Below are 25,029 nucleotides of genomic sequence, written 5' to 3' on the forward strand. Positions count from 1 at the left end.
CTTAGCCACGAAGCCAGCTGCTTCCCTCCCTGCTGCTAAAGTGGAAACAAAAATACTGCAAAGTAAAGGAAAAGTGGAAGGTATTCATGTTTATATGGCTTTTGGCTTCATGTGCTTTGTTTGTAATTGGTTTGTCCAGTCTGGCATTTAAATGGTTGTCATTTTTTGCTAGTGAGGTAGCAAAGTCCGAAGCCTTTATGTTGCAGAAAATAGATTTTATTTTTGCATTTGTTGCAAAGCATTGCTGAGATTTGCAGACGTATTATTTTTGCTATTTTGCGCAAAGCGTCTGTCGTTTTTCTTCATGCCCAGTTGTGGCTCTCGCTTTATTTATTAATTGATTTTATTTAATTTTATTTTTTGTCAAGTGCTGCTTTTAACTAGCATGGGGGCTAAATAACTGGACCTTGTTGTCTTTGCCTCAGTGATTGTTGGCTTGTGTGGCCCAAAGCTTAAAAAAAAAAAAAATTCCAAAAGAGCTTCAGATGTTCTGTTCCATTTGATAGTTGTGACACTGCAAGAGACCAGAGAGACTTCTAAAGAGCAAGTTGTGAAACAAGAGATGCGGAAGCTCAGCGTTGAAGGTAAAATGAAAGCGGTGGCGGCATTTATGTGGATGTTAATTGGCAGGTCCTATTTTGCTCTGATGATTTCGACCAATCCGTCTTTCTGCACACTTTTTTGTGTTGCGATGGCGTTCTGGGATTTCCTTTCTTTTCTGGTCTTCTCCTTTGGATTCGTGGGTATCGGTGGTGTCTACATTATGCTTCAGCTCAAAAACTTGATAGTCTCCAAGTTGTTGGGATCTTGAAATGGATTAAGTGTCGTGTTAGCTAGATTGGAAAAAGGCCGGGTGCAATTTGTACCCCCAAAATTAGGTTTGTAAAACAATCAGCCACTCTTTGAGGTAAGTTCAAATGTTGATTGTTGTGCAAAGCCGGATCTTGAAGTCATCAAGCTGCCCATGATCCCTTTTTCACCCCCAGTCCTGCCAGTCACGTTTCTCCAAGAAATGGAAAGCCGCCAAAGTGTCGAAGGAGAATGTGTTACTCTGCTCTGCGAGCTTTCCAAACCGGGACTTTCCGTCGAGTGGAAGAAAGGAACTCAACTCCTGAGTTGTGGAGAAAAGTACCAGATGACACAAAACGGACTTTGTTATGAACTCAAGATCTTTGATTTGAGACCTTGTGACACGGGAACATATTCATGCTCTTTTGAGGACACTGCAAGCTCCGCCTCCCTTAAAGTCAATGGTAGGATGGATATTCATCTCTTCAGATTCCAGCTTGCACATTTCTGTCATTTCATACTCTTTCTCCAATTTCCCATCTTCTCCATCCCCGTTCCCGATTCATATTGCATTGCGCCCGTCAGCTCTCCCGGTCACTTTTACAAAAGAGCTGGAAGACCAAAGCGCCGACGAGGGCCAAAGTGTGGCTTTTCGCTGTGAGCTCTCCAAATCCAGCGTCCCTGTTGAATGGAGGAAAGAACAAGTCGGTCTTTGTCCGTGTTCCAAGTACGACATTAAGCAAAGTGAGCGTGTTGCCACGCTCGTAATCCACGACGTAGACAAGGAGGACGCGGGGCGTTATACGTGCGATGCCGGCTTCCATCAAAGCTCGGCATATGTGGCCGTGACGGGTATGTTTGCTGGCCGGTCCAAAACGGGGTACACACAGCTAACAAAACGGTCAAAGAGTCTGACCCCCCCCACCCTAAAAAACAAAAATGATGACTTCACTCAAATTTATTTTGTCAAGTGGTGCACAAAATAAACCAATCAAGATGCGGATACAGTAATTTTTTTAAGAAGACCACTTGGGAAAAAAATAATCTGGGTCAAGGTGATTTTGTGCAACCACTTGACTGGAAAAAAAAATTGATGGGGGAAAAAATGGAGTCAATTTTTATTTCCCCAGCATAAAAATGTAATTTCTGGTCATTATTTTTTCCACAAGTTTGATAAAAACATTTTAAGCGTGTGATGCGTTTGTGAGCAATGAGTTTGAGAAGATGTGAATGCCCATCCAAATATTTCAGCATGCGCGGCTCACATTTAAAAAATGTTAATGTAGTTTATCCAAAAAATTCACCAGCAATAATTTGTAATGCGTGTACCCCGCTTCCGACTTTTTTTTTTCTTTTCTCTCAGGAACATTTGCCCCAATTATAATGACTTTCTTTATTTCTAGCCCAGCCAGTGTTTTTCACAAGCCAACTGCAGAACCTGGAAAGGCAGTCAGGGGAGAGTGCCGTTCTCCACTGTGAGATCTCCAAACCTGGAGCTAGTGTGATCTGGAGACACGATGATAGGGTGCTGGTATCCAGCAACAAGTATCACTTGAAGCAGGCAGGGACGCTGGTAGAGCTCGTCATCTATAAATTACGGGCGGCCGACTCGGGGGAATACTCCTGCGACACGGGCACTCACAAGACCTCGGCCACCCTCGCTGTGCAGGGTAGGCTCTTCTTCTTCGCTTCTTCTCATTCATTTCTCTTGAGCGTGAACTCAACCATCTACTGATCTCCTTTTCATCTACATTTGATCCCTTCAAATGTAATTTGCCCTCACGTGTGGATTTTCTTTCTTCTCCCAACACCTAACGGCACAAACACTCAACCTCCCGTGTTTGATGGTTGGTCTCATCCCATCACCAATATTAACCCACCATCTTCTTACTCGCCCCCCCCAAAACACCATTCAAATACCCGCCCCGTCTCTCGCACAGAAGTGGAGGTGTCCGTCGTGAAATTCTTGGAGAGCTGCGTCGTGACCGAAGGCGAAGATGTCCACTTTGAGTGTGTGGTCTCGCGTGAAGACGCGCCGCCGGCGGAGTGGAAACTTCAAGATGTGCCGCTTCTGAATAACGACATGAATGTTATTAAGACACAAGGTTGTAGTCACAGCCTCACGCTTCGAGGCGTCAGGCCGGCAGACTCGGGCGTCGTCACTTTCTCGGTGGGCAATCACGCATCCACGGCCTCGCTGACTGTCAGAGGTAAGGTCATACATAGCACGTAAGACTTGACCTCCTTCATCCCGAATGGAACGAATCTTCTACTCATTTGTTATTTCCTTTAAAAACTTGTTTTTGATCCAGTGTTAGATTCTGGAAAAAAAAAAGATTTATTCTAAGTGGCAACCATCTTTTCTGGCAGCCCCGCCTGTTTTTTTCAAGAAGACCTTGGACAGCCAAGAGGGCACAGAGGGCGAAAAGGTCACCTTGTCCTGCCAGACATCCAGCTCCGACTGCAAGGTGTCTTGGCGCAAGGGCTCAACTCTGCTCAGCCACGGGGAGAAATACAGCATAGAGCAGAGAGCTGACATTCACACGCTTAGCATTCACAAGCTGAAACCAGAAGACAGCGGGGAGTACAGCTGTGACACGGGCGACAACAAAAGCACCGCCGCTGTCAGCGTCAAAGGTAGTCAAGTGATCAATCTTCAGATTTTTAAGAAATTGCACAAAACCGCACATTTTTGTCCTCAGAGCACGTGCGTATCCTACGGGAGTTGCACGACATCACCGTGCAAAGCGGGCAGGACGCCGTCTTCGAGGTGGAGTTGTCTCACGCCGGCGTGACCAATGCGCAGTGGTGGCTCGCCGACAACCTCCTCCAGAACAACGAACTGAACCGGATGAGTAGCGACGGCAGAGTGCACCGCTTGGCCTTGAAGATGGTGACCACCGACGAATCGGGAGACGTCGCTTTTGTTGTGGGTGAAGAAAAGAGCGTTGCTTGTTTGTTGGTGGAGGAGAAACCAAAAGGTAACGGGCACAAACGATCAGACCTGACTTGAAATGAAGCCGAATAATCCGTGCGCGCTTTCCAGTGCTCATTGTGGAAAAGCCGCACAACACGGCAGCGTTAGAGGGGGAAACCATCACCCTGGCTTGCACCATTTCCGACCCCGAGGCCACCGTGACCTGGATGAGAAACAACGTGGAGATCCAAGTGGGTCTCAAGTACGAGCTGAAGCAAAACAGAGTCCTCCGGCAGCTTCGCATTCACAACTTGGTGCCCGAAGACGCGGGCACGTACGCCTGCGAGACCCGAGATGATCGCTGTGACGTCACCCTCACTGTGGAAGGTCACTAAAATTGCCACACACTTTACACACCCTATTTCTTGTCTTGCTGAAAAGAGTTGGGTGAGCAAACAATTGAACAGGTCCTTCAAATGTCAACTTGACAGCTCACTCCCTGTTTTAAATTCCCACCAGCTGCCCCGGCGTTCTTCACCAAGGAGCTGAAGAACCAGGACGCCGTCGAGGGCGACGATGTCACCCTCCGCTGCGAGCTCTCCAAGCCGGGTGTCCGGGTGGAGTGGAGGAAAGGCGGTGCAGTTCTTGCGCCCGGTAAGAAGTATGAACTCTGGCAGGCTGCCTGCGTTCAAGAACTCCGAATACGCAACCTGGATCCGGAAGACAGTGGTTACTACACCTGTGACGCAGGAGATCAACTAACCACCGCCTGTGTGACAGTGCAAGGTAGCGTGTTTGATTTGTTGAATCTCCAAATGTGGAGCCTGAGCTTGTATGTTTTTCCACTCAACAGTGAAAGAGGTCTACATTTTGTGCGAGCTTAAGGCCGTGGACGTGTTTGTTGGGGAATGGGCAAGCTTCTCGTGCCAGCTGTCCAGCGAGCCGCCCGGCCAGGTGCAATGGTGGCTGGACGGCACTTTGCTGGAGAGCGGACCCGTTAGCGAGATAGGGCTGAGCGAGGGCCACGTCCACACACTCACCCTTAAGAACCTGGCCACAAATGACTCGGGCACTGTCATATTCAAAGCTGGGAATTTAACTTCAGCGGCCAAGCTTCTTGTCAAAGGTAATGCTGAATCCAATATGACCAAAGTTGAGACACGCCCTTTTTTTTACACCCTGCAGAAACCAAACCAATGCAGTGGAAGCTCCAAAGTCCAATTACCAACCAAATACTGCTATTGAGACATTTTATTAGGTTAGGTTGGGATGGATGGAGGGAGGGATGGAGGGAGGGAGGGATGGAGGGATGGTGTTTGACTTGGAGATTCCACTGTAAATGTCAAAATGATGTCAAATGTTTTTTTTTCTGCAGAGGATTGTAAAATTCTCTCGTTCATGTACTGCACGTTGATGTTGAGTGTTGTGCTCGAGCATGCATGAGCTTATTGTTTATTAGAAAGAAAGTAAAAGAGAATTTAAACAATGCAGTGCTGTTCCACCCTCCCCTTCTGGCCTGCCGCTTTCCATTACTGACTTTGACTTATTCCACCATTTGACCAAGCAAACCTGCCCTTAACCTGCAAGCACATACACATCTCTAACGTTTTGTCACCCATCCTTTTGAGTATAAAATAGCCTCCTTCAATCTGGGCACATGCAGGGCTTTTTGACCCCCAATATTTGTTAGGTCAATCCTTAAACCAGGGGTCACCAACACGGTTCCAGGGAGCCCTAAGGACCACATGATTAGCCCTCGGGTTCATTCTAAAAATATCTCCCTGGTTAAACTGGCAGACCTTTGCACTAATCAGTAGCCAAGAAAAACTGTAGCTCTCCATTTCTAAAAAGATGGTGACCCCTGCCCCGAAAGATTTTGGTGGTTATAAAGCCCTCATCTGTCCCGTGCTGCACCAATATGAACAGTCTGACTTAAAGCCTGACCTCAACCTCAGATCCCACGGTTGAGGTGGTGAACGACATGAAGGACCTTAGCGTGGTCGAGGACCAAGCGGCCGAGTTCATCTGCCAGTTCACGAGGCCGGTGAAGGCCGAGTGGAAGCGAGACGGGCAGCCGTTGCGGCCCGATGGCCGCAGGGTGGTAGTGGAGCAGGACTGGACTGTGTCTCGCTTGTACATTAGTCGCGTGTGTGCCGGAGACAGGGGCGCATACTCCTGTGAGGCGGCGGGGACCTGTGTGGTTGCTTCGCTTCATGTGGAAGGTGAGCTCTCCTCCACATGGAAAGAGCACTGACCTTCAGGGACTCACCTACTTGTGAATTCTGTGGCGCTATCAACTAATCTGCTTTTTTTCCCCATCGCAGTCCAAAGAACCCTATTTTTTATCCATCTTTTTTCTTCCCTAATAGCCAAAGCCATCAACATAGTCCAAGGGCTGGAGAATCTCGAAACCTTTGACGGAGGAGAAGCTTTATTTGAGTGTGCCTTGTCTCGCCCGGAGAACAAAGACTGCCAATGGCTTCTGGACGGCAAAGCGGTGAAGGAATCGCCCAACGCTGAGATCGTGTGCTTTGAGAGCGGCCGTCGCCACTTGCTGCTCCTCAAAGAGCTGCGTGCTAGCGACAGTTGCACGGTCACCTTCAGAGCGGGCGCGGCGTCCACGTCGGCCCAGCTCTCGGTCAAAGGCTGGCAGCTGGGCGTGGCAAAGCATCTGGAAGACGTGGTGGCCGCCGTCGGCGAGAGGGTGGAATTTTGCGTGGAGCTGACCGAGCCGGTGCCCGCCGCGGAAATTGTTTGGTATGCCAACGGAGTGGAGCTCAAGCCAGGCCAACTGTGGATCACCAGGAACGACGGATGTCGCTATCACCTCATCCTGAGGCAGGCACCGCTTATGCCGCAACAGGAAATAACCTTTGCGGCCCGAGAAGCACTCTCTATGGCCAAGCTCTCCATTATCGGTAAGTCTTGGGTTGTCACCGTTGATTTTGGTTCCCTTGTACAAAATGATTCATTCACACAATAATGAAACCAAGTGCTTTCTTTGTCACAGCTGTACCAGACCCCCCGGAGGACCCTGAGATCCTCAGCAAGACCAAAGAATCCGTCACCCTTTCCTGGTTCACCCCCCTACATGACGGAGGAAGTCCCATTCTGGGCTACAAGGTGGAGTTGAGGTTGGCGGAAAGCGCTCTTTGGCTTCCGTGCCACTCCACCCCCGTGTGCAACACGGAATTTGTGGTGGAAAATCTCATCCAAGGCTCCGGCTACAGGTTTAGAGTGTCGGCCATCAATAGAGCCGGCACAGGGGAGCCTGTCGAGCTTCCTCAGACTGTGCAGCTTGGTGAGTGGAGAGACGGCTGATCACTAAAATGTCTGATACAATCAATAAATGTCATGATTGTAATAATTTGGGTAAGCTCTCACTGAAGGTTGAGGTACCATATCCATGTCCCCACACTTATTGCCTTGTCTCATTAACGTGTCTCCATAGAAACGGAGGTACAAGTAGTTGAGTCGGAGCCACTCGGACAGCCCAGTCTTCCTCCGGAGGCCGCCGAAGAAGGGGACCTTCGTGAAATATGGGAGGCCTCGGCCAAGAAAAGGCGCATGAGTCGCGAGCCCACTTTGGACTCCATCACTGAACACCCAGAGGATGACGCTAAAGGGGGTCAAAAGAAAACGGAGCAGAAGGAGAGCAGCGCTTCAGAGAAGCTGGAGTTGAAGGCAAAAGATTCGGACCAGACCGAGTCTAAATTATGCAGCGGCTCCGACGTTTCCCAATCTGGTGGTTCTTCACTTGTGTCCTACCTTAAGAAGAGCAGTCAGCTTCAGTCCTCAGCCACGGTCGTGACCGCCGATGAGCAGACAATGACCACCGAGCGCTTCTTTCAGCACTTTCAGAAGTCCGACCAGATGACGACCACAGTTAAGGGGACCGAAACAAAACAGGCGTCGATTCAGGAGACCGAAATTCTGGAGATCAGCAAGGAAGATGAACCTGATCTCCAAGAAGCCGCCATCAAGATCCAAGCTGCTTTCAAGGGCTACAAGGCACGCAAGGACATGCGGCCTGTCTTCAACAGGGTTTTCAAAGAGCAAACCAAAGAGCCCAACGGAACTATCCATCTGGAATGTGTGGCCCAAGGTAAACCCGAAAAGGTGTGTTGGCTGAAGGACGGAGAGCCGCTGTCCGACGGCAAACACCACCACATCGACATCTACAACGACGGCACGTGTTCCTTGGTCATCACCGCCATCACCACCAAGGACACGGGCGTGTATACGTGCGAGGTCACCAATAAATTTGGAGTCATCTCTCACAGCGCCAAGGTCACCGTAGGAACAGCGAGAGAATCATCCGGCCGGCGTCCGCTGACTGTCGGCTACAGCGCCGACAGCGAGCCCGACAGTTCGTCGGGCAGCGAGATGGACGAGTCGCTGAGGCAGGCGAGCAGACGCCTTCGCCGGCTGCTGCGGACGCGCCTCCCGCCGGACGTGGAGGAAGAACCTTTCGTCAGCGCCGACGAAGGAGATCTCCACCCTCCGGACCCTCACTCTTACCGTGAGGACGACACGTACATTTACATCCGCTTCGACACGTGGTCAGAGGCGGAGGTGGCGTCCAAACGCTTCCAGGAGATGTTTACCATCCACGGCGTCCCTGTGGAAACCACCATCCTGGACACCGGCCATCTCAAAGTGGAGCTGCGGATTAGAAAGTTAGGATACACGCAAGATGGCACGGAAACGCCCACTCAAGAAAAACAACCTCCTGCGTTACTTTCTGGAGCTCCCGGTAGCTTTTCTTTCTGTTCACTTTTGATTTGTAGAACCAACAACAGTCTTCCGATGACCTTGTTATCTTCCTCCTCCAGCCGCTCCCGTCTTCTTGACCGAGTTACAAAACCAGGACGTGCCCGACGGCTATCCGGTCAGCTTTGACTGCGTGGTGATCGGCAAGCCTTCGCCCGCCGTCCGCTGGTACAAAGACGGTAAAGTTCTGGAAGAGAACGACCACTACATGATCAACGAGGACCAGGAGGGCTGCCACCAGCTCATCATCACCGCCGCGCTGCCCTCCGACATGGGAGTTTACCGCTGCACGGCGGAAAACGGCAGCGGCATCGCGGCCACCAGGGCTGAACTCAGGGTTGACCGTGAGTTTTGATTTCTTTCGTAGCCGACATACTTCTGTCGGATTAACCCGTCCATCGTCTCCGTCAGTGTCCTGCAGCTCCGATTATGACACTGCTGCCGACGCCACTGAAACGTCGTCTTACATCAGCGCCAAGGGCTACTCGTCCAGGTAACTTCTTTGGACAAGCATTCCATTTTCCCATGCATTGATTCAAACTCGGCGTTGTCCTTCTTCAAGCAGGGAGACGGAGAACTTTGAGTCGGTGACAGAAGATGATCAATTGCCTCAATTGGTGGAAGAACTTCACGATGTTCACGTTAGTCCAGGTTCACCGATGGCTAAGATGCAACTCCGAGTTAAAGGTATGCGCAGAGAATTGCCGATTAAAGTCTGGCTGTTTGTAAACGCCGCTTTGTTTGCAGGTTTCCCCAAACCGAGAGTGTACTGGTTCAAAGACGGCCATCCGCTGCGCCCTTCCAAAAGGGTTCTGCTCTTAGCGCAGCAAGACGTGCACAGTCTGGAGATCCTGGAGGTGAAGAAAGACGACACGGCGGAATACTCGGCCTACATCAGTAACGCAGCTGGCTCCGCCTACTCATCTGCCCGCCTTATTGTTCTACGTGCGTATGCCCGTTTCGAAAATGCGAAATACCGCGTTACGGAAATCTTAACAATGGCCGGGTTTTATTTCAGATCCGGGGGAGATCGTACCGCAAGATCTGAAAGGTAATTCCATAGTCGTCAAGATTGAAAATGGAGCGTAACCAATCAATTGTATTTTTCCTAGACTCCCAAGAGTCTTTAGTGCCACCACGTTTCCTGGAAAAGTTCCCCAACAGAAAAGTGAAACAAGGAACCAGCATCACATTATCCGTCAAGGTGGAAGGTTGGTACGCCGCGTGCTTTGAGAACAATCACGTCGACACCTTCATGCACTTTCCTGGTGTTCTCCTTCAGGCTCTCCCACTCCAATGGTGTCGTGGCTGAAGGAGGAGTCGACGGAGGATGTGCTGTGGATCAAGCTCGATACCAAAGGATACAAAATAGCCAGCTCGGGCCGCCAACACAGCCTCATCTTGATGGACGTTGGAACCGAGTACACTGGCGCCTACACCTGCATTGCCACCAACAAGGCGGGACAGTCCATCTGTACCGCCCACCTGGAGGTGGATGACGGTAAAAAAAGAAAAGTCCCTTCTTTGACGTGAACCGCTGAGCACTAATTGTTAATGTGTTGTTTTCCTCAGCTCCGCCGCAAAAGAAAGAGACCAAAACGCCCGAGTATGTTTTTAAAATCGATTTGATTCACGATTGACGATTGATGAGTGACGTATCGTTTTTATTCATCAGAGTTCTCGGGATTACTGTTAGTCCACCGGAGGAAGGCGCAAAGAAGGGGAAAGGTAGAACTATCATTTTAAATACTCGATCATGGTTTCCATTCACATTGCTTGAACCGTGCGGTGTCAATCCAAACTAATATTTTGCAATTTGTTTCAAGAGAGTAAAATGCCATACCTGGGAGAAGTCGGCTCGGAGGAATTCCTCATGAAACTCACCTCTCGGATCACCGAGATGGTGTCAGCCAAGATTACACAAGGTACGTATGGACCGCCAACGCTTGACTTGTGTTTCTGCACGCGTTGCTTGTGTGATGCGTTGACAACGTCCAAGGCCATCTTGCGACACTTCTTCCCCACTTTATATGCAATCACTTGACTAACAGCACCCATCCAACGCTCATCCAATGTGTTATCCAGACAGCACACAGAATCAGGAAGTGCTCCAGTGGATGAAATCTTGGCCCAAAACTACCAGTATGTATTACAAACGCATCCGTTGTCATATAATATGATACATACAATGATGATGTTGTCCATGAAGCACAAACGAGTTATTTTTAGAATTCTAATCTCTAACCGCATCGTTTTGTGGCAACTCCAATCGTTTGTCTCTGTTGTATTATAATTGACTACCGTATTTTCCGCACTATAAGGCGCACCGGATTATAAGGCGCACCTTCAATGAATGACCCATTTTAAAACTTTGTCCATATATAAGATATATTCAGTTGGCCCACGGGCCGGACTTTGGACACTCCTGCTGTAGTGGCTCGATATTGGTCCATATATAAGGCGCACCTGATTATAAGGCGCACTTTTGAGAAAATTGGAGGTTTTTAGGTGCGCCTTATAGTGCGGAAAATACGGTACTAATCTGACAAGTCGTCTGTCTGTATATCCATCCATCCATCCGTACAAAATGACATATCAGTATAACAAATACACATTTATTTGACCATACATACAACTTTTTATTATCACCGTAACCCTTCTTTGGTCATTGATAACATCAAATATTAAATAGAAACGGTTTCATGTGTCCTCAAATGGTGTCTCCCACCTCACCGGGAACTAAACTCCGCTACTAATCAATCCACTCGTATTCAAGGCCACACTTGACCCGACACACTTGTTGCTTCCCTCCTCGCCATCTCAGCCTCATTGCGCGTACCAGGCGCCGACAGCGACGATGAGACCAAAACCCCTTCGGCTTCACCTCATCACGGTCGCTCGCGTCCGCCCTCCCTCGTGGCCGACTCCTCGTCTGAGTCTGATGAGGGAGACGCCAGGGGAGAGGTGAGACTCTGAAACACTTTCGAATTAACCAAGCGTGAAAAGTGATGCGGACTGTCTGCACGTGCAGATGTTCGATATCTACGTGGCGACGGCCAACTACGACCCCACCGTGGCCAGCAAAGAATCCATCTCCCTGAAGGAGGGACAGTACGTGGAGGTGTTGGACTCGGCCCACCCGCTCAAATGGCTCGTCAGGACCAAACCCACCAAGACGACGCCGTCCCGCCAAGGCTGGGTGTCACCTGCCTACCTGGACAAAAAATTCAAAGTACAGTATGCGTGTATAGCCTCGGAGCACAACAGAAACATTTCTTACAATCATGATAAACATCTCCTCTAGCTATCTGCCGATTCGGGCGACCTTCCCGAGACGAATGTCGAGGAGGTGTCTGAGGGAGAATACAAGAAGAAGTTATTGTAAGTAAAAGAAATCATTACAAATCCTGCCAGCCTCTCAAACAGTCATCTTTTTATTGTTCTTCTTCTATAGCCAATTAATCCAGGATATAATTGGCGGTGAATCAGAGTTTGTCAAAGAGATGGACTTCTTCACGCACCATCACCCGAAGCACGCCGACTCTCCCGATGCCCCGAGTGACGTCAGCAGCCAGAAGGAAGCCATCTTCAGGAACATCGACGACTTGAAGGACTTCCACGCCAGGTACGCTCGCCCCTTCCCTTTGGGTGTGTTTTTGCGGTAGTGACCTGGCCGTATGTGCGCTGCAGGGCGTTCCTGCCCAAGCTGAACGACTGTGAGACGGACGACGATGTCGCCATGTGCTTCCTGAAGAATAAGGAAGGCTTTGAGAAGTACCTCCAGTACCTCGTAGGTCAAAGCCAGGCCGAAAGCGTCATCAGTGACAAAACGGTGCACCGCTTCTTCAAGGTACTGCGGAATTGATTGCCATTTCTTCTCTATGGTTGATCTCCCTGACGTTTACTCGTGTTTTAGGAGTACACGGAGAAGGAGCAAGCCAACGCAGACCCGGCTGAGCAGCCTATACGTAGCATCAACGCCTACCTGCTTCAACCTCTGGATAGGATTCAGAAATACAAGGCCTTCCTCAAGGTGACCACGACCAAGCGTCACGTCTCTTTGACATGCCGGATCTTCTCGGTTTTAACACCGTCGCCGTCTCCAGGAGCTCATTCGAAACAAGGCGCGAAACGGCCAGAACTGCTGCCTGCTGGAGGAAGCGTACGCCATGGTGTCGGCGCTACCGCAACGCTCGGAGAATAGCCACCACGTGTCTATGATTGAGAACTACCCCGCCACCCTTGAAGCCTTAGGCGAGCCTCTTAGGCAGGTGAGTGGATGGATGAGGAACTTTTTATAGTCTCGTTGAGGCCAACAACAAAAAAAATCACATATCATTGAGTCATGTGTCTTGCTACCAGGGACCGTTCCAAGTTTGGGAGGGAGCTCCCGGAATAAGGACGTCCTCTCGAGGCCACCACCGCCACGTCTTCCTCTTTAAGAACTACTGCATCATCTGCAAATCCAAACGAGACAGCAACACCGACACGCAAACCTACGTCTTCAAGAACATGATGAAGGTAAGAATGGACGCCAGCCGCCCGCAACAGGTTTTGAATTGCCTCCCTCCCGCAGCTCAACAACATCGACGTGAATGAGACGGTGGAAGGCGACGACCGCGCTTTCGAGATCTGGCACGAACGTGAAGATTCGGTGAGGAAGTACACCTTGCAGGCCCGAACCGTCACCATCAAGAACTCGTGGTTGAGAGACTTCCGGGAACTTCAGCAGAGACACAGCATAACTGCCTGGAGTGAGTGTTGGAATTTGATCATACTGGAGTAGCAGCAAAGTCCCCTTTAATAATTTTGACTGCTTTTGTTTTTAAAGGTCCTCCTGACTTTGTGGAAATACTGGCCAACTGCACAGCTGAGCTCGGTCAGACTGTTAAACTGGCGTGCAAGGCCGTAGGAGTTCCCAAGCCTGCCATCACCTGGTACAAGGGTAAGACTCCTCATCCACAACCCCAAACGGATTCTACATTTTAGACGTGGCCATGACCTGCTTGACTGAGAGTTGGCCTTCTGCTGCCTTGTCTGCGGGTCGTAGACGGACGCATGGTGGAAGCAGACCCTCATCACATCATTATCGAAGACCCCGACGGCTCCTGTACGCTCATCCTGGATAACATGACGGCGGAGGATTCGGGCCAGTACATGTGCTTCGCCACCAGCTCAGCCGGCAACGCCAGCACGCTGGGCAAGATCACTGTACAAGGTGAGCAGCCGTCACACGGAAAGATCCACGTTGCCGTTTTGACCTTTGAACTCGTCTGTCCTCATCAGTGCCCCCGCGCTTTGTGAACAAATTGAGGAATGCTATTTGTGTCAGCGGGGAAGATGCTCAGTTCACCTGCGTCATCCAGAGCGCTCCCAGTCCTAAAATCAGGTAGGAGAAGTTCTCAGACGCAAAACAATACGCTGAGAAAAGTCGAAGCGCTGATGGACGCATTTGCCGTCAAGGTGGTTCAAGGACGGCCGGCTGCTAAGCGACCAGGAAAAGTATCAGACTTACAGTGAGCTCCGCAGCGGAGTTTTGGTCTTGGTGATCAAAAATGTGACAGAGCGAGACCTGGGACACTACGAGTGTGAGGTCGGTCTTCTTTTTTTATGGCCGCGTGCCAATGAGTCATCTCTAATTGAGAATTTCCGGGTGTTGTCAGTTGTCCAACCGTCTGGGCAGCGCCAGGTGTGCCGCTGATTTAGTTCCTCCAACTGTCGCCGCCAGCGCCGAGCAGGCCATCGTTCTTGAAGGTAAGACGAGAGGGAGGACTCGCCGCTTGCTCACGTTTCCATTCATTTCGTGTGTTTGCTTTGTTTATTGTCCAGTTACGGAGCAGGAGACCAAAATCCCAAAGAAAACCATCATCATGTAAGTGCAATCCATGCATGATGTTTGTGTGTTCTTTTTTTTTTTTTTTGCCTCATCATCACCTTAGATACAGTGCAACTTAACATTTTATTTTAAATAATGGAAAAGGAAAGTTAAACTTAACCTTAATTAACTTTAGAGATATTTTTTTTAAAAACACAACGTTATTGAATCCTTTGATGCGAACTGCTGCATGACGGCGGTTTCAAGCTCAAAAGATTTTTCTAAATCCGTGCAACCTCGAAAGGTTCTGTAGTATATTTTTATTTAGGTATCATGCAATGTACCTAAATAAAATATAAAAAAATATAAATATTAACTGCGACTCAAATGTGTGCTATGCGAAGCGTGGGTGCTAACAAAACCTGGCCGGGATGCAAGTCTAACCTCCAACTCAACAACTCACCAAACTAAATGAACTGTCCTACCGAAGCATGCTTCTTACGCGGCTTCCTTCCCATTTCGCTCGCTCGGACCGTCTGCAAAAACTGCATGCCAACCGATACGGAGCCTTCTCGGATAATGGCGTCCACGGTGCTTGGTGGTTTATTAACAGCGAGGAGACCATCACCACGGTGGTGAAGAACCCGAGAATGAGGAGGCACAAGTCCCCGGGAATGACCATCACTGGAGCCCACCGCTCGGAGATGACCACCTCAGAGACCTCCAGCACCAGGACCAGGAGGATGGCCACTTCCAGAAAAAGCACAGTGCCAACTTTCTATGTCACGGAGGTCGGAGGTGCCGAGGGTGCCGCTTCTACCGTCGTGGAGAGCAAGCCTAATTGGGTTGAGGTGGAGGAGGTGATCGAGTACAAGGTCAATAAGTCTCCCAGGTTGTCCAGAAGGAGGGGTGTGTCACCCGCTGTTTCAGATCGCTCCAGCACTCCATCCAGACCCAAAAGATCGCCTCCGGAGAACCCCAATGCCAACAATTCCAACAATAATCTGGTGGAGCTGGCAGGAAGCGCCAGTGGCCAGACGCTCACCTGGGAGGACCAGGAAGGTCCTTCTGCTTCAGGAGATCACCACGACCTCTCATCTGTTCTTACCACAGCTGGGGAGGCTTGTGAAAACCAAATTGTCATCTTGGAACCTGATGATGATGATGAAGACCTTTGCGGGAAGCAGGAAGCCAAGACACTAACACATGGAGGTCACATTCTCGCACTGGAAGACTTGGAAGATTACATCCCAGGGGAAGGAGAATCTTACGGTTCAACCAGCAACGTTCCCGCCGAGAAGCCCTGCGAGATCTCCGTGCTCCAGAGGGAGGTTGGCGGCGCCGCCGTGGGACAACCCGTGCTCCTCAACGTAGGACGTCCCATCTCGGCCCCAAGACGGCGAGGCGGCTTTTTCTCTCGCTTCAGAGAGCATCTAGCCGGCGGTCTTTCTTCATCTCACGCTCCACAAGCAAGCGGCAGCCAGTCGGAAAGGCGCGTCCCCATTCAAGTGCACCACGCCGAGCTGGAGGTGAAACCGTCTTACTGCTCCGAGGTGCAGAGGGTGGAAGGTGGGCAGCCAAGTTTTAAAACCAAAATATCAACTCAGACGTACGGCTACACATCGGTGGGAAACCCGGTCACCCTTCAAATTAGCGACAAGCAGCAGCAGAAGCAGTAGCTTTTGAATTCTGTTCACGGCAAAGCCTCCTTAGTCTTAAACGGCGGCATCGGCTTGACTCCTAACTTTCAGCTTTTAACAAACCATTCCAGGTGACAGAAATATTTGAAGTTGGACGGTATTACGTAATCTTGCGTCAGCACAATCAAACGAAGTGACGATACCCTTCGAGTAAACTCAAACCAGAAACCGCATTGTTTCTGATACAATGAAAATAGATTGGAGAGGAACGAAAATCAATTCACATCACAAATACTTTGAATTGATGATCTGAAGCAACTATGGTATTAGAAAAGCGCTACTGCGTTAACTCCTCGGTGCAACTTTGTTCTGCTTAATACAACAGTAGCAGTTCTGAATATTCCGAAAGATAAGATTGCTTCCCATTAAGTCACTTAGTGGTGAAATTAGCAAAAGGCAAAAATGTTGGACTGGTCACAAGTCACTGATTCACAATGTCGTTGGAACTAAAGCTGCCTGCACGGAATTCAAAACGAGTGAACCGTCTGACTTTTAGAAAGAAAAATATTCAAATTGATGAAAGCATTAAATATTAACACATAGGTACCTTTTATTTGTCGTTGATAAGATTCATTGCTTTGTGTCAATTGAAATAGGTCAACAAGTTCATCTTTTTAGGTTTAGTGAGAATTCAGTCTTTGGCGTGAGTAATTTATCATCTTGCTCCATTTATAGAGGAAAGACTGTTTCGGAGTTTGTTCATGCGGTGCAATAACGTTGAGCTCACGGGGGCCGTTTGTAGTTCCTTTCAAAAGTTTGACTGCATGCTGCTTTTCCAAAGTATTTGTGACTTATCGAAATTTAAAGAGATTTAACGTCTTCCGGAATTCAGGTTTTGTGTAGTTCCTAACACTCTCAACGGATTGTAATTGCTTGTACTTTAAATGTGTTGATTTTGAATGGAAAAACATGTTTGCTTTCAAATCTGAATATTAAATAAAAAAATATGTAAGATATACAAATTGTTCCTGTTCATGGACGTTAAATTTGATTAAACTGCTGATACATAAAAAAAAGTGAGTTTTCACTCAGGCATTTTGAGGTCTTCAGTTTTAGTGATTACAAGAGACTTCAAATAAAAACGAAACATAACATTTCCATTTCTTTAAATTCTTAACAGTCCACTACAATCGTAATCGATTCAAATGCAGGTTAAATACACAACTGTGCCCCCCCCCCCCACAACTTACAGGGATTTAAACCTAAAACATGTAGTATTTTTTTAGCAAAAAGCATAAAATGTAATACATAATTTTGCACATTAAAAACAAATGGATGTGTTTTTTTGGTTTACTATCAGAAGCACTGATTACACCAGGACAAGTACCCAAAAGAAACTTTGCTTGACAGACCAGTTAATCAACGTGTCGGAATGAGTTCGCTTAAGGCCGGGCTGAAGAAAAACCGATGCTGACTGCGTACGGTACAAGTCACCTAGCAGGCTGACAATACAACACATAGCAAAGTCTATACAAAACAAATGTCAATGATCATTTAAAAAAAAGAGAAAAGTTCTCCTTGTCATAAAAAAAAGAAAACATTTGACTTTAGAAATAATAGCTATGCTTAAACACACTTGTAAACCTACAATTTTGGGGAAATACGCTCGCGGGGCTTTTGCAGACAGACCACTTTTTTTTTTTTGGGACGGAATGTTCACAACGAGGTCTATAGGTTAGTAAGGAGTGAGTGGTCTTGGACTGTGCCCTGTTTCCTATGAAGACATGTTGATTTTCTTCACCATGTTGATTTCCTAAAAAGAGAAAAGGGGGGAAAAGTATTCGCACAATATTTCAATCGAGTTGAATTCAAACTTGCAGTATTCTTCGAGCTAGCTTGCGTGTTAAAGACGTGCCGTGTGGAAACGGTGTCAAGTGGCACACCGTGACTGTCAACCCAAATCTAATTTAAGCTCACCTCAAGAAGAGCAGCTCTTAAGTGCCCGTAAGCGTCTTCCAAGTTGTCATTGACGATGACCACGTCGAACATGTCGGGTTCTTTACCTGCGGTAGTAGTATAATAATTATGCTACAGCCAAGAAGTCATTATCTGCAAAAAAGTAATTTCTTTAAATTTTCTGTCAGTCTGGACAAAAAAAAGAACTTACTTAATTCAATGTCCACCTTAGCGGCTTGCAAGCGCCTTTGCAGGCTGTCTTCGGACTCTGTTTTTCTGGCTCTTAGACGGGCTTCCTGAAAGCATACGAAACGTATGACGATGAGTATTAAAAAAAAAATAATAATTTAATGATTAGGAACACAACTCAGTCCAAAAGAGAGAACTCTCTGCACTTGTGCTTTTTCCTCACCAGGACATCCAAAGACGGAGGCTGGATGGAGATGTAAATGGGATTGAGGTCAGTCTTCTTAATATTCTTCACCCCCTGCATATCGATGTCCAGTATGCAAATGAGGTTGCGCGCCTTGACGGCCTGCACGGCGGCTCTGCTCGTCCCGTAGAGGTTTCCGGAAAACTCCGCGCTCTCGATGAATTCGCCCTTATCGACGGCCGCCTGCATGGCTTCCCGTGTGACGTAATGGTAATCTAGAAAAAAGGTCGGGCGAGGTCACCTGATAATAATCATGTCGCATACACAAATAGAGAAAAGGAAAATCCACCTTTGCCGTTCTCCTCTCCAGGTCGTGGGTTTCTCGTCGTATCTGAAGGAGGACCCACAATTGGGTTACATGAACTCAAAAACATTTATTAAGAACTTGAACCCGGTTCATACAAACGTCGCCGTGTTGTAAAATACCGTTAATTTCAAATTAAAACGACACGAACAATCGAAAACTCACGCGAGACGCTGAAGCCAAAGACACCGTTGTATTCTTTCATGAGTTTCTTGAGCAGAGTGCTTTTGCCCGCCCCGGATGGGCCGCTCAGCACCACAGGCCTGGGTCCAGCCATTGCTTAAAAAAAAAAAAAAAAAAAAAGACAGGAGAGAGGCAAATGAGTGACGCACTAAAATTTTAACGGCTAAAAACAACACTGCAGCTTTCCAGGCTGACTTTTACAATACATACAATCAACATGGTACCGTTGGGGACTAATTACCTCCCTCTAATTACTTTTTCCGCTTGTGGAAGCAGAACAGAAAGAACACACCTTCAATATCACCTTCACCGCAACCTTACCTGAACTATCTTGCAATGCGCTCCATTTATTATCAGCCGCATCTGACTCATAAAAAAAAGCACCTTCGTCTTCCTGCTTTATCTGAATGTTCGTAGCTCCGAGCTTGAGCAGTCAAATTAGCTCAGCCGGTCAAACAGGGTAGGGCTATTGTCACATAATCAGCCCTAGTGATACGTGACATTAATTTGTCGGGGAAAAAAATGTGACCGGCGCAATCAGTAAGTGACATTTAAATTGCACAAAAGCATGCACAATGCAATACTTACATCAGATGGGAATTTGATTAGTGGCGAGAAAGGATTGTCCGCATGATAGCAGACAAAATTTCTAAAGGCACAGCATTTAAAACCAAAAGAAAAATGCCGCATTTAATAGCCCCCTCGTCTCGCAAGCGGTCTCGATGCAGCCTGGTTGTGTTTGCAGGTGCGAATGACAAGAGTCCTTCTCGGTTGTCTCTTTCCTTAAAGGGGCAAGGGCTTCCTTATTACCTTCCCAAATCTGTGTCAAACAAAATGGGACACTCGGGTGTCTTAATGTAATTTGGAAATTTAAAAGACTCAATTTAAAATCTCGTGACAACACTGAGCATGTTTCCTTGTGCAGCATGTCAGGAAATTGGATATTTGACTTGATCGCTCATTGGAAGCAAATCATGTGAGATTCATTGGCAATGGGTGGCCAGGAACAGTCACTTTTCTGCCATTTTTGGCCAATTAAACTAAATGTGCACCGTTATAACCATTTTATATGCAGCTCAATAACAATGCATGTTGAGGCTCGACAAGTTCGTTGCTAAGCAATTAAGACTGCCCCCATGATTCAATTCATGTTCTTTCTGTCGTGACTCATTTCATATGGTTTCATTATGAAGTTTCAATAAGCCATAAAAACGTAAAAAAAACCCACACCTGATAACTAAATTGCGCCCATCGTTATGTTGTAATAAACAGGGACGGTTTCCTTTTCGACAAGTCATGTAAAACGTAATGAAGCTGCAACTTATTGCAGCTGTTTATTTACTTGCCGAAATTAAACAAATCAAATGAAAAAAAAACATGCATTATGAGGGAAAACCACGGAGCGATCAGCAAGTTTTGATAAAAACAAATATTTACAGGCGAATATATAAATATTTTGGCATGCAGCATCTCGATGGCAGCCGATACCAAAATACTGATAACCGGGATAAGATGGGGAATATATAAAAACCTTTACTCCTACCTGAGTAAAGCCTGGCGAAATACTTCATAAACATTTGCGCTTACTGGGACGCCGCCCTCTGAGGACGTTGCCGTGAGATTGTGATCGTGTTTGGGCTGGGCTCCTTCGCTCGGAAAGACATTTTGCGTTGGTGTCGTCCCCTCCGCTACGTCATCACTACGCGACCAAGCGAGTAAACAACCGGCGCGTCAGCGACGGGATTTGCACGTTTCCGTGCCAAGAAAAGTAAACACCGGCGGGTTTTTTTTTATTCGCCCCGCCCTAAATAAAATCGAAGGCGCTTAAAGGTTCATTTACGATTATAACGATATGTATACGATATGTGAAAACTATATTGAGGGAAAACATTGAGCGGTCCCGTTACGTCAGTAGCTTTTATATTCACATAACGTTATCACTTTTGGTTCATTTATCTGAAAGTTTTTATATAGGTTAAACTATATTACATAAAATAAATCCCACTGCGGAGAAAGTCGCATAGCTCAAGGGGAAGTAGTCGGGCAAGTCCCCGGATGTTGGAACTTCATTGACTTCATTGAGAGGTAGAAAGCAGAGGGAAGAATCCCTTGTCAGCTCCTTCACTTCCCGGACGTTGAAGGGATGCTACCAAGCATCACCTTTCAGACTTTAAACACTGCGTCAATACTTCGCTTGAAACTTTCCTCTGACTGGGCTGTGATACATGATTCGGGTAGGCGGTTCCAGCTATTAACTACACGGGTAGAGAGAGTGGCGTCACCATGGATGCGTAACCTCCTCGGTTTGTATAGCTTCAAACTGTGACCACGTGTCGATGTATCATTATTTAAGATGAAATACTCCCTCAGGTCTTCACCAAGTTCGCCTCGGAGAATGCGCCGGGTATATATCAGATCTCCTCGGTGACGACGGTAGGCCAGAGAGAAGAGATTCAGCTGTTCCAGTCGATCTTCGTAGGAAAGCTGGTGAAGTTTTGCAACTGTTTTCGTACCGCGACGTTGAACTCGCTCCAGCATATCGGATTCGTACTTGGTCAATGGGAATACTGCAGGCAGTCCGTACTCAAGACGCAGGCCGCTATCGTGTGGCTAAAGCTAACTAGCTACATATAAAGACGCCCTCTCTTTTAAAGAAACAAAACAAAAAGGCCGAAAATGTTCGGTACTTCGAGGATCGGTGGGGTTCGAGGAGGCCAGGACCAGTTCAACTGGGATGACGTCAAGGTGGACAAACACCGAGAGAATTATCTGGGTAAGTGTGCAAAGCAATGCTAACCGCGAGCGTGCCTTCGTTTGCAAACTACAAGCAGCCACACAATAACAAATAAATCTAACGTGGCGTCCTGCACTTCCTTACCTCCCACTGCTATGTCCTTCATCGCACAGATTGTTGATAGATTACTTGTTTTTTTCCCCGGTCCTGTGTGCGCTACTTAAATCATCGCCCACCACGAGTTGGTCCACGCAGGCACTCCGCTATTTGAACCCCCAACTATGTCAATATGCGGACTACGTGGAAGGCCACCGCGTTTGCGAAATACAGCGTTAACATCAATCATTTGAATTTAACACCGTATTTCATTTCAGGCTATTCGGAAAGAGTTCAAATTTGCTCAGGTGACTCCAAAATAATGTGGTTTAGAACAGCCAAAAATGCCATTCATTGTATTATTGATTAAATGTACGGAATTAATATCTATATCATGTACCTTCATGAAAAAGGTGGCAACTAACATATATGAGGAAGTATTTATTTGATTGTGACTCACGCTTTACAGACAAAAATAAATGATCACGGCACAGTAGTTGGGCATCACTGATGTACATGTTAAATTCATACAACATAAACACACTGCGGTCCAATTTATGCACAAAGTTTGATTATGTCTCCACTGAAAGAATAGAACCAAGGCGACTCTATTTCTTAATGGGGAAATAGTTTTCCACAGTCTTGTTTTTTGTGTTCTCTTTTGCAGGAAATTCCCTCAAGGCTCCAGTGGGTCGATGGCAAAAAGGCAAAGATCTGACGTGGTACGCTAAAGACAAAACTGGTCGCACCAGGACGAAAGAAGAGGAGCTCGCTGCCGTCAAGGCTGCAGAACATGAAGCATTGATGGCTGCCTTGTAAGTGTGCAAGCCACAAAAAGGCATTAGAAGAATAAATAGCAAGTCTAAAAATGTACTTTTTGTCGTTGGCAATGCAGAGGTCACAAGGTTATAAAGAGACAACCCACTGGACTGACAAAAGAGGTACTGTATTTATTCCACCTTGTTTTCGTTCACCTCAAAGCCGTTTTGAAACCCGATGGGTGACATTCTCACAGGACTTGGCAGATATATGCAGACGAGAAGATGATGAAGGTGAAGAGAAAAATGTGGATCGGCTCTCCGGGTTGGGAAGTTCCGGGTATTTTCTTTTTCCTCTTCTTAATATGAAAATATTTTAAAGGCTGTTTTGTAGTGAATTATTCTTTTTAATGTGAATCAAACCGCTGCTTATTAAACAAATTGTTTATCATTTAGTAGTGTATTGGACACAACGAAAATACTCTAAGCACCTTTCCAGTTGTTTTGGCGTCCCATTAAAAATGTTCCTCTTGACATTAAGCCTCAACGAGCAGCTTATCGCCGATGAGAGCTCTCTTCTTCTCTTGAGTCTGATTCCTAACAACTGTGTTTATGTTTCTATTTGCAGCGCCGGCTCACGCAAAATGGTCCTCTCCCAAAAGGAAAAAGAGGCTGTGAGAATGGGCCTGCAGGTTTTTACAGTAAGCCCTCCACACAAACACTGAGACAAATGATTTGCAAGGTTGTATTATCTACGGCTTAATGGAACTTAAGAAAGGGTAAAGCCTTTTATTTCATGGTACTTTCAGCACCACAAGACTGCAAATCGTCCAGAAACCTCAATTGCGACACCTTCAGAGAGTGCCGAAAAAGAAGTAGTGGAGCCGCGGTGAGAAAACATAGCACTGCACTTCATTGATTGCATCTCATTATATTGTGCGAGTGCTGGGACGGATTTGGAGTCCCAATCTGGCTCCTTACTGCTTTTGTCTTCCGTTTTACATCTTATTAGTCAGGAGAGCAAGAAGAAAAAGAAAGAAAAGAAGAGCAAAAAGGAGAAAAAGAAGAAGAAGAAAAAGAGGCAGAGAAGCGACACATCCTCTTCGGATTCAGACGACGACAGAAAGAGGTTGGCTTGGCGGCGAGCACACTTGAGGACACCCGCTAATTCGCATGACTATTAATTATCTTATGTTCACACCAAGCTTTAGCTAAGATGCATTTGGGATGGATAGGAAAGAAACACTAGAGGGCGCTAAGGTCACGGCACACTCTGTGCTAGAGTGTTTCAAAGTGTGGGACCTGGAGCCTGATGCTCTCCAGTTACATGAAAAAGTTTTGAGGGCTTTTACGAAAAAAGGCTTTTACTCAACTGCATAGAAAGATAAGTCTTTATTAATGATTATTTGAAATTAACGTTTTCATTCAAAAATCTAATACAGTTCTCCAAAATATACAATCGTTTCTTCAAAAAAAAAAAATGGCCCTACCACAAAGATCATTTTTAATCATTTTTCTAATTTCTTTTGAAAAATCATTTGGTGGTTTATTTGCCCTGAGGCGTAATCGTTAGGAAGTCTTTAGAGAAATAGGAAGTATCTCACTCGGTTTTTAATATTTAGATTTAACTACTCAACTAAATTAAGTAGTCTATCATTTCCTACTCATTTATATTTTCATGGTTATCTACTTCCTCGAGCTGCACCTGTATAGCTACATTGAAAGCGGCAATGGAAAAAAAAGTACTACATTAGACAAATTGCAGTAATCTGAATCGAATGGGGACGCACACAACTCTGTCGCTATAAAACACCAGCCTGCTCATAACAATTGCATCATTCAAGAGTGAATGAGAAGCCACAGTGCGATTATTTGCCGTCCGTTGCTCTTCAGAAGCCGTAAGGACCACCACCATCCTAATCCATCATACCGCAGTCAGAGTGGAGCCAGACCCTATGACAGCCATTCAAGGGGGGGACCAAAGGCACAGCAACAGCCCCCACGCCCCCATCAGAGAGGGCAGCGCCACGACACAGACTCCTCCGACGGGGGGTCCCCTGTCCCCCGTAACCCCTCGGGCCACAAGACGGCCCCTGGCCGTGCCGCACAAAGCCGAAGGCGACGCCACGACACAGACTCGGACAGCTAATGTGCTTCTGCGCCACCCGGGCTCCGCCCACTCACTCGCTCATAAAGGCGCCCTTCAGAAGCTTGACCGCTCCTGAAGACCTCATTTACCTTATGGAGGCATTTTTGTTGATAGCCTTTTATGACCGCCTCTTTGTTTTTTGTTTTATCTCACAATCACAACGATTAAACGTTTAAAATATCATTCAGCATTAGCCTTTAGTTGTTTTCGGGTGCATTACAAACGCCGAATTATATCAATCTCTATTATTTTAAACCGCTACAAAAGTTGAAAGGTTTCAAAATGTTTGATATCCCTGTATTGAAGTTAGCAATAAGATTGCCTACCGAAATATCATGTACCTGAAAGCGAAATGACGAGAATGAAAATGACTAACAATCTAACGGAGTACTGTGACTTTTATTTTACAGTGAATAAAGCATCCTTGTGCAGTTACCGAGCAGATCCTAACCTAACTTAACATGTCCTTGAAAGTGTAACGG

General features: G+C 47.0%; 3 protein-coding genes across 16 annotated transcripts in view; 2 read left to right on the top strand and 1 right to left on the bottom strand.

Moving 5' to 3' along the window:
* obscnb (obscurin, cytoskeletal calmodulin and titin-interacting RhoGEF b) overlaps positions 1-17,382 on the top strand; it is a 32,997-nt gene extending 15,615 nt beyond the window's left edge. For 4 of the 13 annotated variants that reach the window (XM_061294966.1, XM_061294969.1, XM_061294968.1 and 1 more), the window contains 42 exons: positions 6-80; positions 507-584; positions 987-1,253; positions 1,375-1,641; positions 2,193-2,459; positions 2,730-2,999; positions 3,160-3,426; positions 3,492-3,770; positions 3,836-4,093; positions 4,226-4,492; positions 4,560-4,832; positions 5,662-5,928; positions 6,076-6,624; positions 6,717-7,007; positions 7,158-8,462; positions 8,542-8,823; positions 8,891-8,972; positions 9,042-9,166; positions 9,227-9,424; positions 9,498-9,530; positions 9,592-9,690; positions 9,762-9,980; positions 10,052-10,085; positions 10,155-10,207; positions 10,306-10,404; positions 10,565-10,621; positions 11,304-11,443; positions 11,511-11,711; positions 11,784-11,860; positions 11,934-12,104; positions 12,170-12,329; positions 12,396-12,512; positions 12,586-12,750; positions 12,842-13,000; positions 13,056-13,233; positions 13,311-13,424; positions 13,530-13,697; positions 13,766-13,868; positions 13,943-14,072; positions 14,143-14,233; positions 14,309-14,351; positions 14,908-17,382. In XM_061294966.1, the coding sequence (XP_061150950.1) occupies positions 6-80; positions 507-584; positions 987-1,253; positions 1,375-1,641; positions 2,193-2,459; positions 2,730-2,999; positions 3,160-3,426; positions 3,492-3,770; positions 3,836-4,093; positions 4,226-4,492; positions 4,560-4,832; positions 5,662-5,928; positions 6,076-6,624; positions 6,717-7,007; positions 7,158-8,462; positions 8,542-8,823; positions 8,891-8,972; positions 9,042-9,166; positions 9,227-9,424; positions 9,498-9,530; positions 9,592-9,690; positions 9,762-9,980; positions 10,052-10,085; positions 10,155-10,207; positions 10,306-10,404; positions 10,565-10,621; positions 11,304-11,443; positions 11,511-11,711; positions 11,784-11,860; positions 11,934-12,104; positions 12,170-12,329; positions 12,396-12,512; positions 12,586-12,750; positions 12,842-13,000; positions 13,056-13,233; positions 13,311-13,424; positions 13,530-13,697; positions 13,766-13,868; positions 13,943-14,072; positions 14,143-14,233; positions 14,309-14,351; positions 14,908-15,973 (9,344 nt within the window). In that variant the 3' untranslated portion in view covers positions 15,974-17,382. The remainder of the gene's footprint in view (positions 1-5; positions 81-506; positions 585-986; positions 1,254-1,374; positions 1,642-2,192; positions 2,460-2,729; positions 3,000-3,159; positions 3,427-3,491; positions 3,771-3,835; positions 4,094-4,225; positions 4,493-4,559; positions 4,833-5,661; positions 5,929-6,075; positions 6,625-6,716; positions 7,008-7,157; positions 8,463-8,541; positions 8,824-8,890; positions 8,973-9,041; positions 9,167-9,226; positions 9,425-9,497; positions 9,531-9,591; positions 9,691-9,761; positions 9,981-10,051; positions 10,086-10,154; positions 10,208-10,305; positions 10,405-10,564; positions 10,622-11,303; positions 11,444-11,510; positions 11,712-11,783; positions 11,861-11,933; positions 12,105-12,169; positions 12,330-12,395; positions 12,513-12,585; positions 12,751-12,841; positions 13,001-13,055; positions 13,234-13,310; positions 13,425-13,529; positions 13,698-13,765; positions 13,869-13,942; positions 14,073-14,142; positions 14,234-14,308; positions 14,352-14,907) is intronic. The other 9 variants (XM_061294967.1, XM_061294972.1, XM_061294973.1 and 6 more) reach the window with 9 other exon arrangements.
* On the bottom strand, positions 17,271-20,520 carry guk1a (guanylate kinase 1a). The gene is made up of 7 exons (XM_061295061.1): positions 20,354-20,520; positions 18,793-18,906; positions 18,613-18,654; positions 18,303-18,538; positions 18,102-18,186; positions 17,912-17,997; positions 17,271-17,747 (listed from the first exon to the last, which is right to left on the bottom strand). The coding sequence occupies exons 1-7, from the start codon at positions 20,385-20,387 to the stop codon at positions 17,709-17,711; spliced, it is 636 nt and encodes a 211-aa protein (XP_061151045.1). The 5' UTR covers positions 20,388-20,520; the 3' UTR covers positions 17,271-17,708.
* A 92-nt stretch (positions 20,521-20,612) lies between these two features.
* Positions 20,613-24,982, top strand: lg13h1orf35 (linkage group 13 C1orf35 homolog). Of its 2 annotated transcripts, none has more exons than XM_061295054.1 (9): positions 20,613-20,875; positions 21,399-21,583; positions 22,308-22,455; positions 22,536-22,581; positions 22,656-22,738; positions 23,027-23,099; positions 23,208-23,287; positions 23,411-23,527; positions 24,292-24,982. In XM_061295054.1, the coding sequence occupies exons 2-9, from the start codon at positions 21,487-21,489 to the stop codon at positions 24,545-24,547; spliced, it is 900 nt and encodes a 299-aa protein (XP_061151038.1). In that variant the 5' UTR covers positions 20,613-20,875; positions 21,399-21,486; the 3' UTR covers positions 24,548-24,982. The 2 variants fall into 2 exon arrangements, with proteins under 2 accessions (XP_061151038.1, XP_061151037.1); XM_061295053.1 differs by lacking the exon at positions 20,613-20,875 and adding an exon at positions 20,882-21,113 and having other exon boundaries at positions 21,181-21,583.
* Positions 24,983-25,029: the final 47 nt, after the last annotated feature.

The sequence above is a fragment of the Syngnathus typhle genome, linkage group LG13 (genome assembly GCF_033458585.1).
Source record: "Syngnathus typhle isolate RoL2023-S1 ecotype Sweden linkage group LG13, RoL_Styp_1.0, whole genome shotgun sequence".
Classification (NCBI taxonomy): Eukaryota; Metazoa; Chordata; class Actinopteri; order Syngnathiformes; family Syngnathidae; genus Syngnathus; species Syngnathus typhle.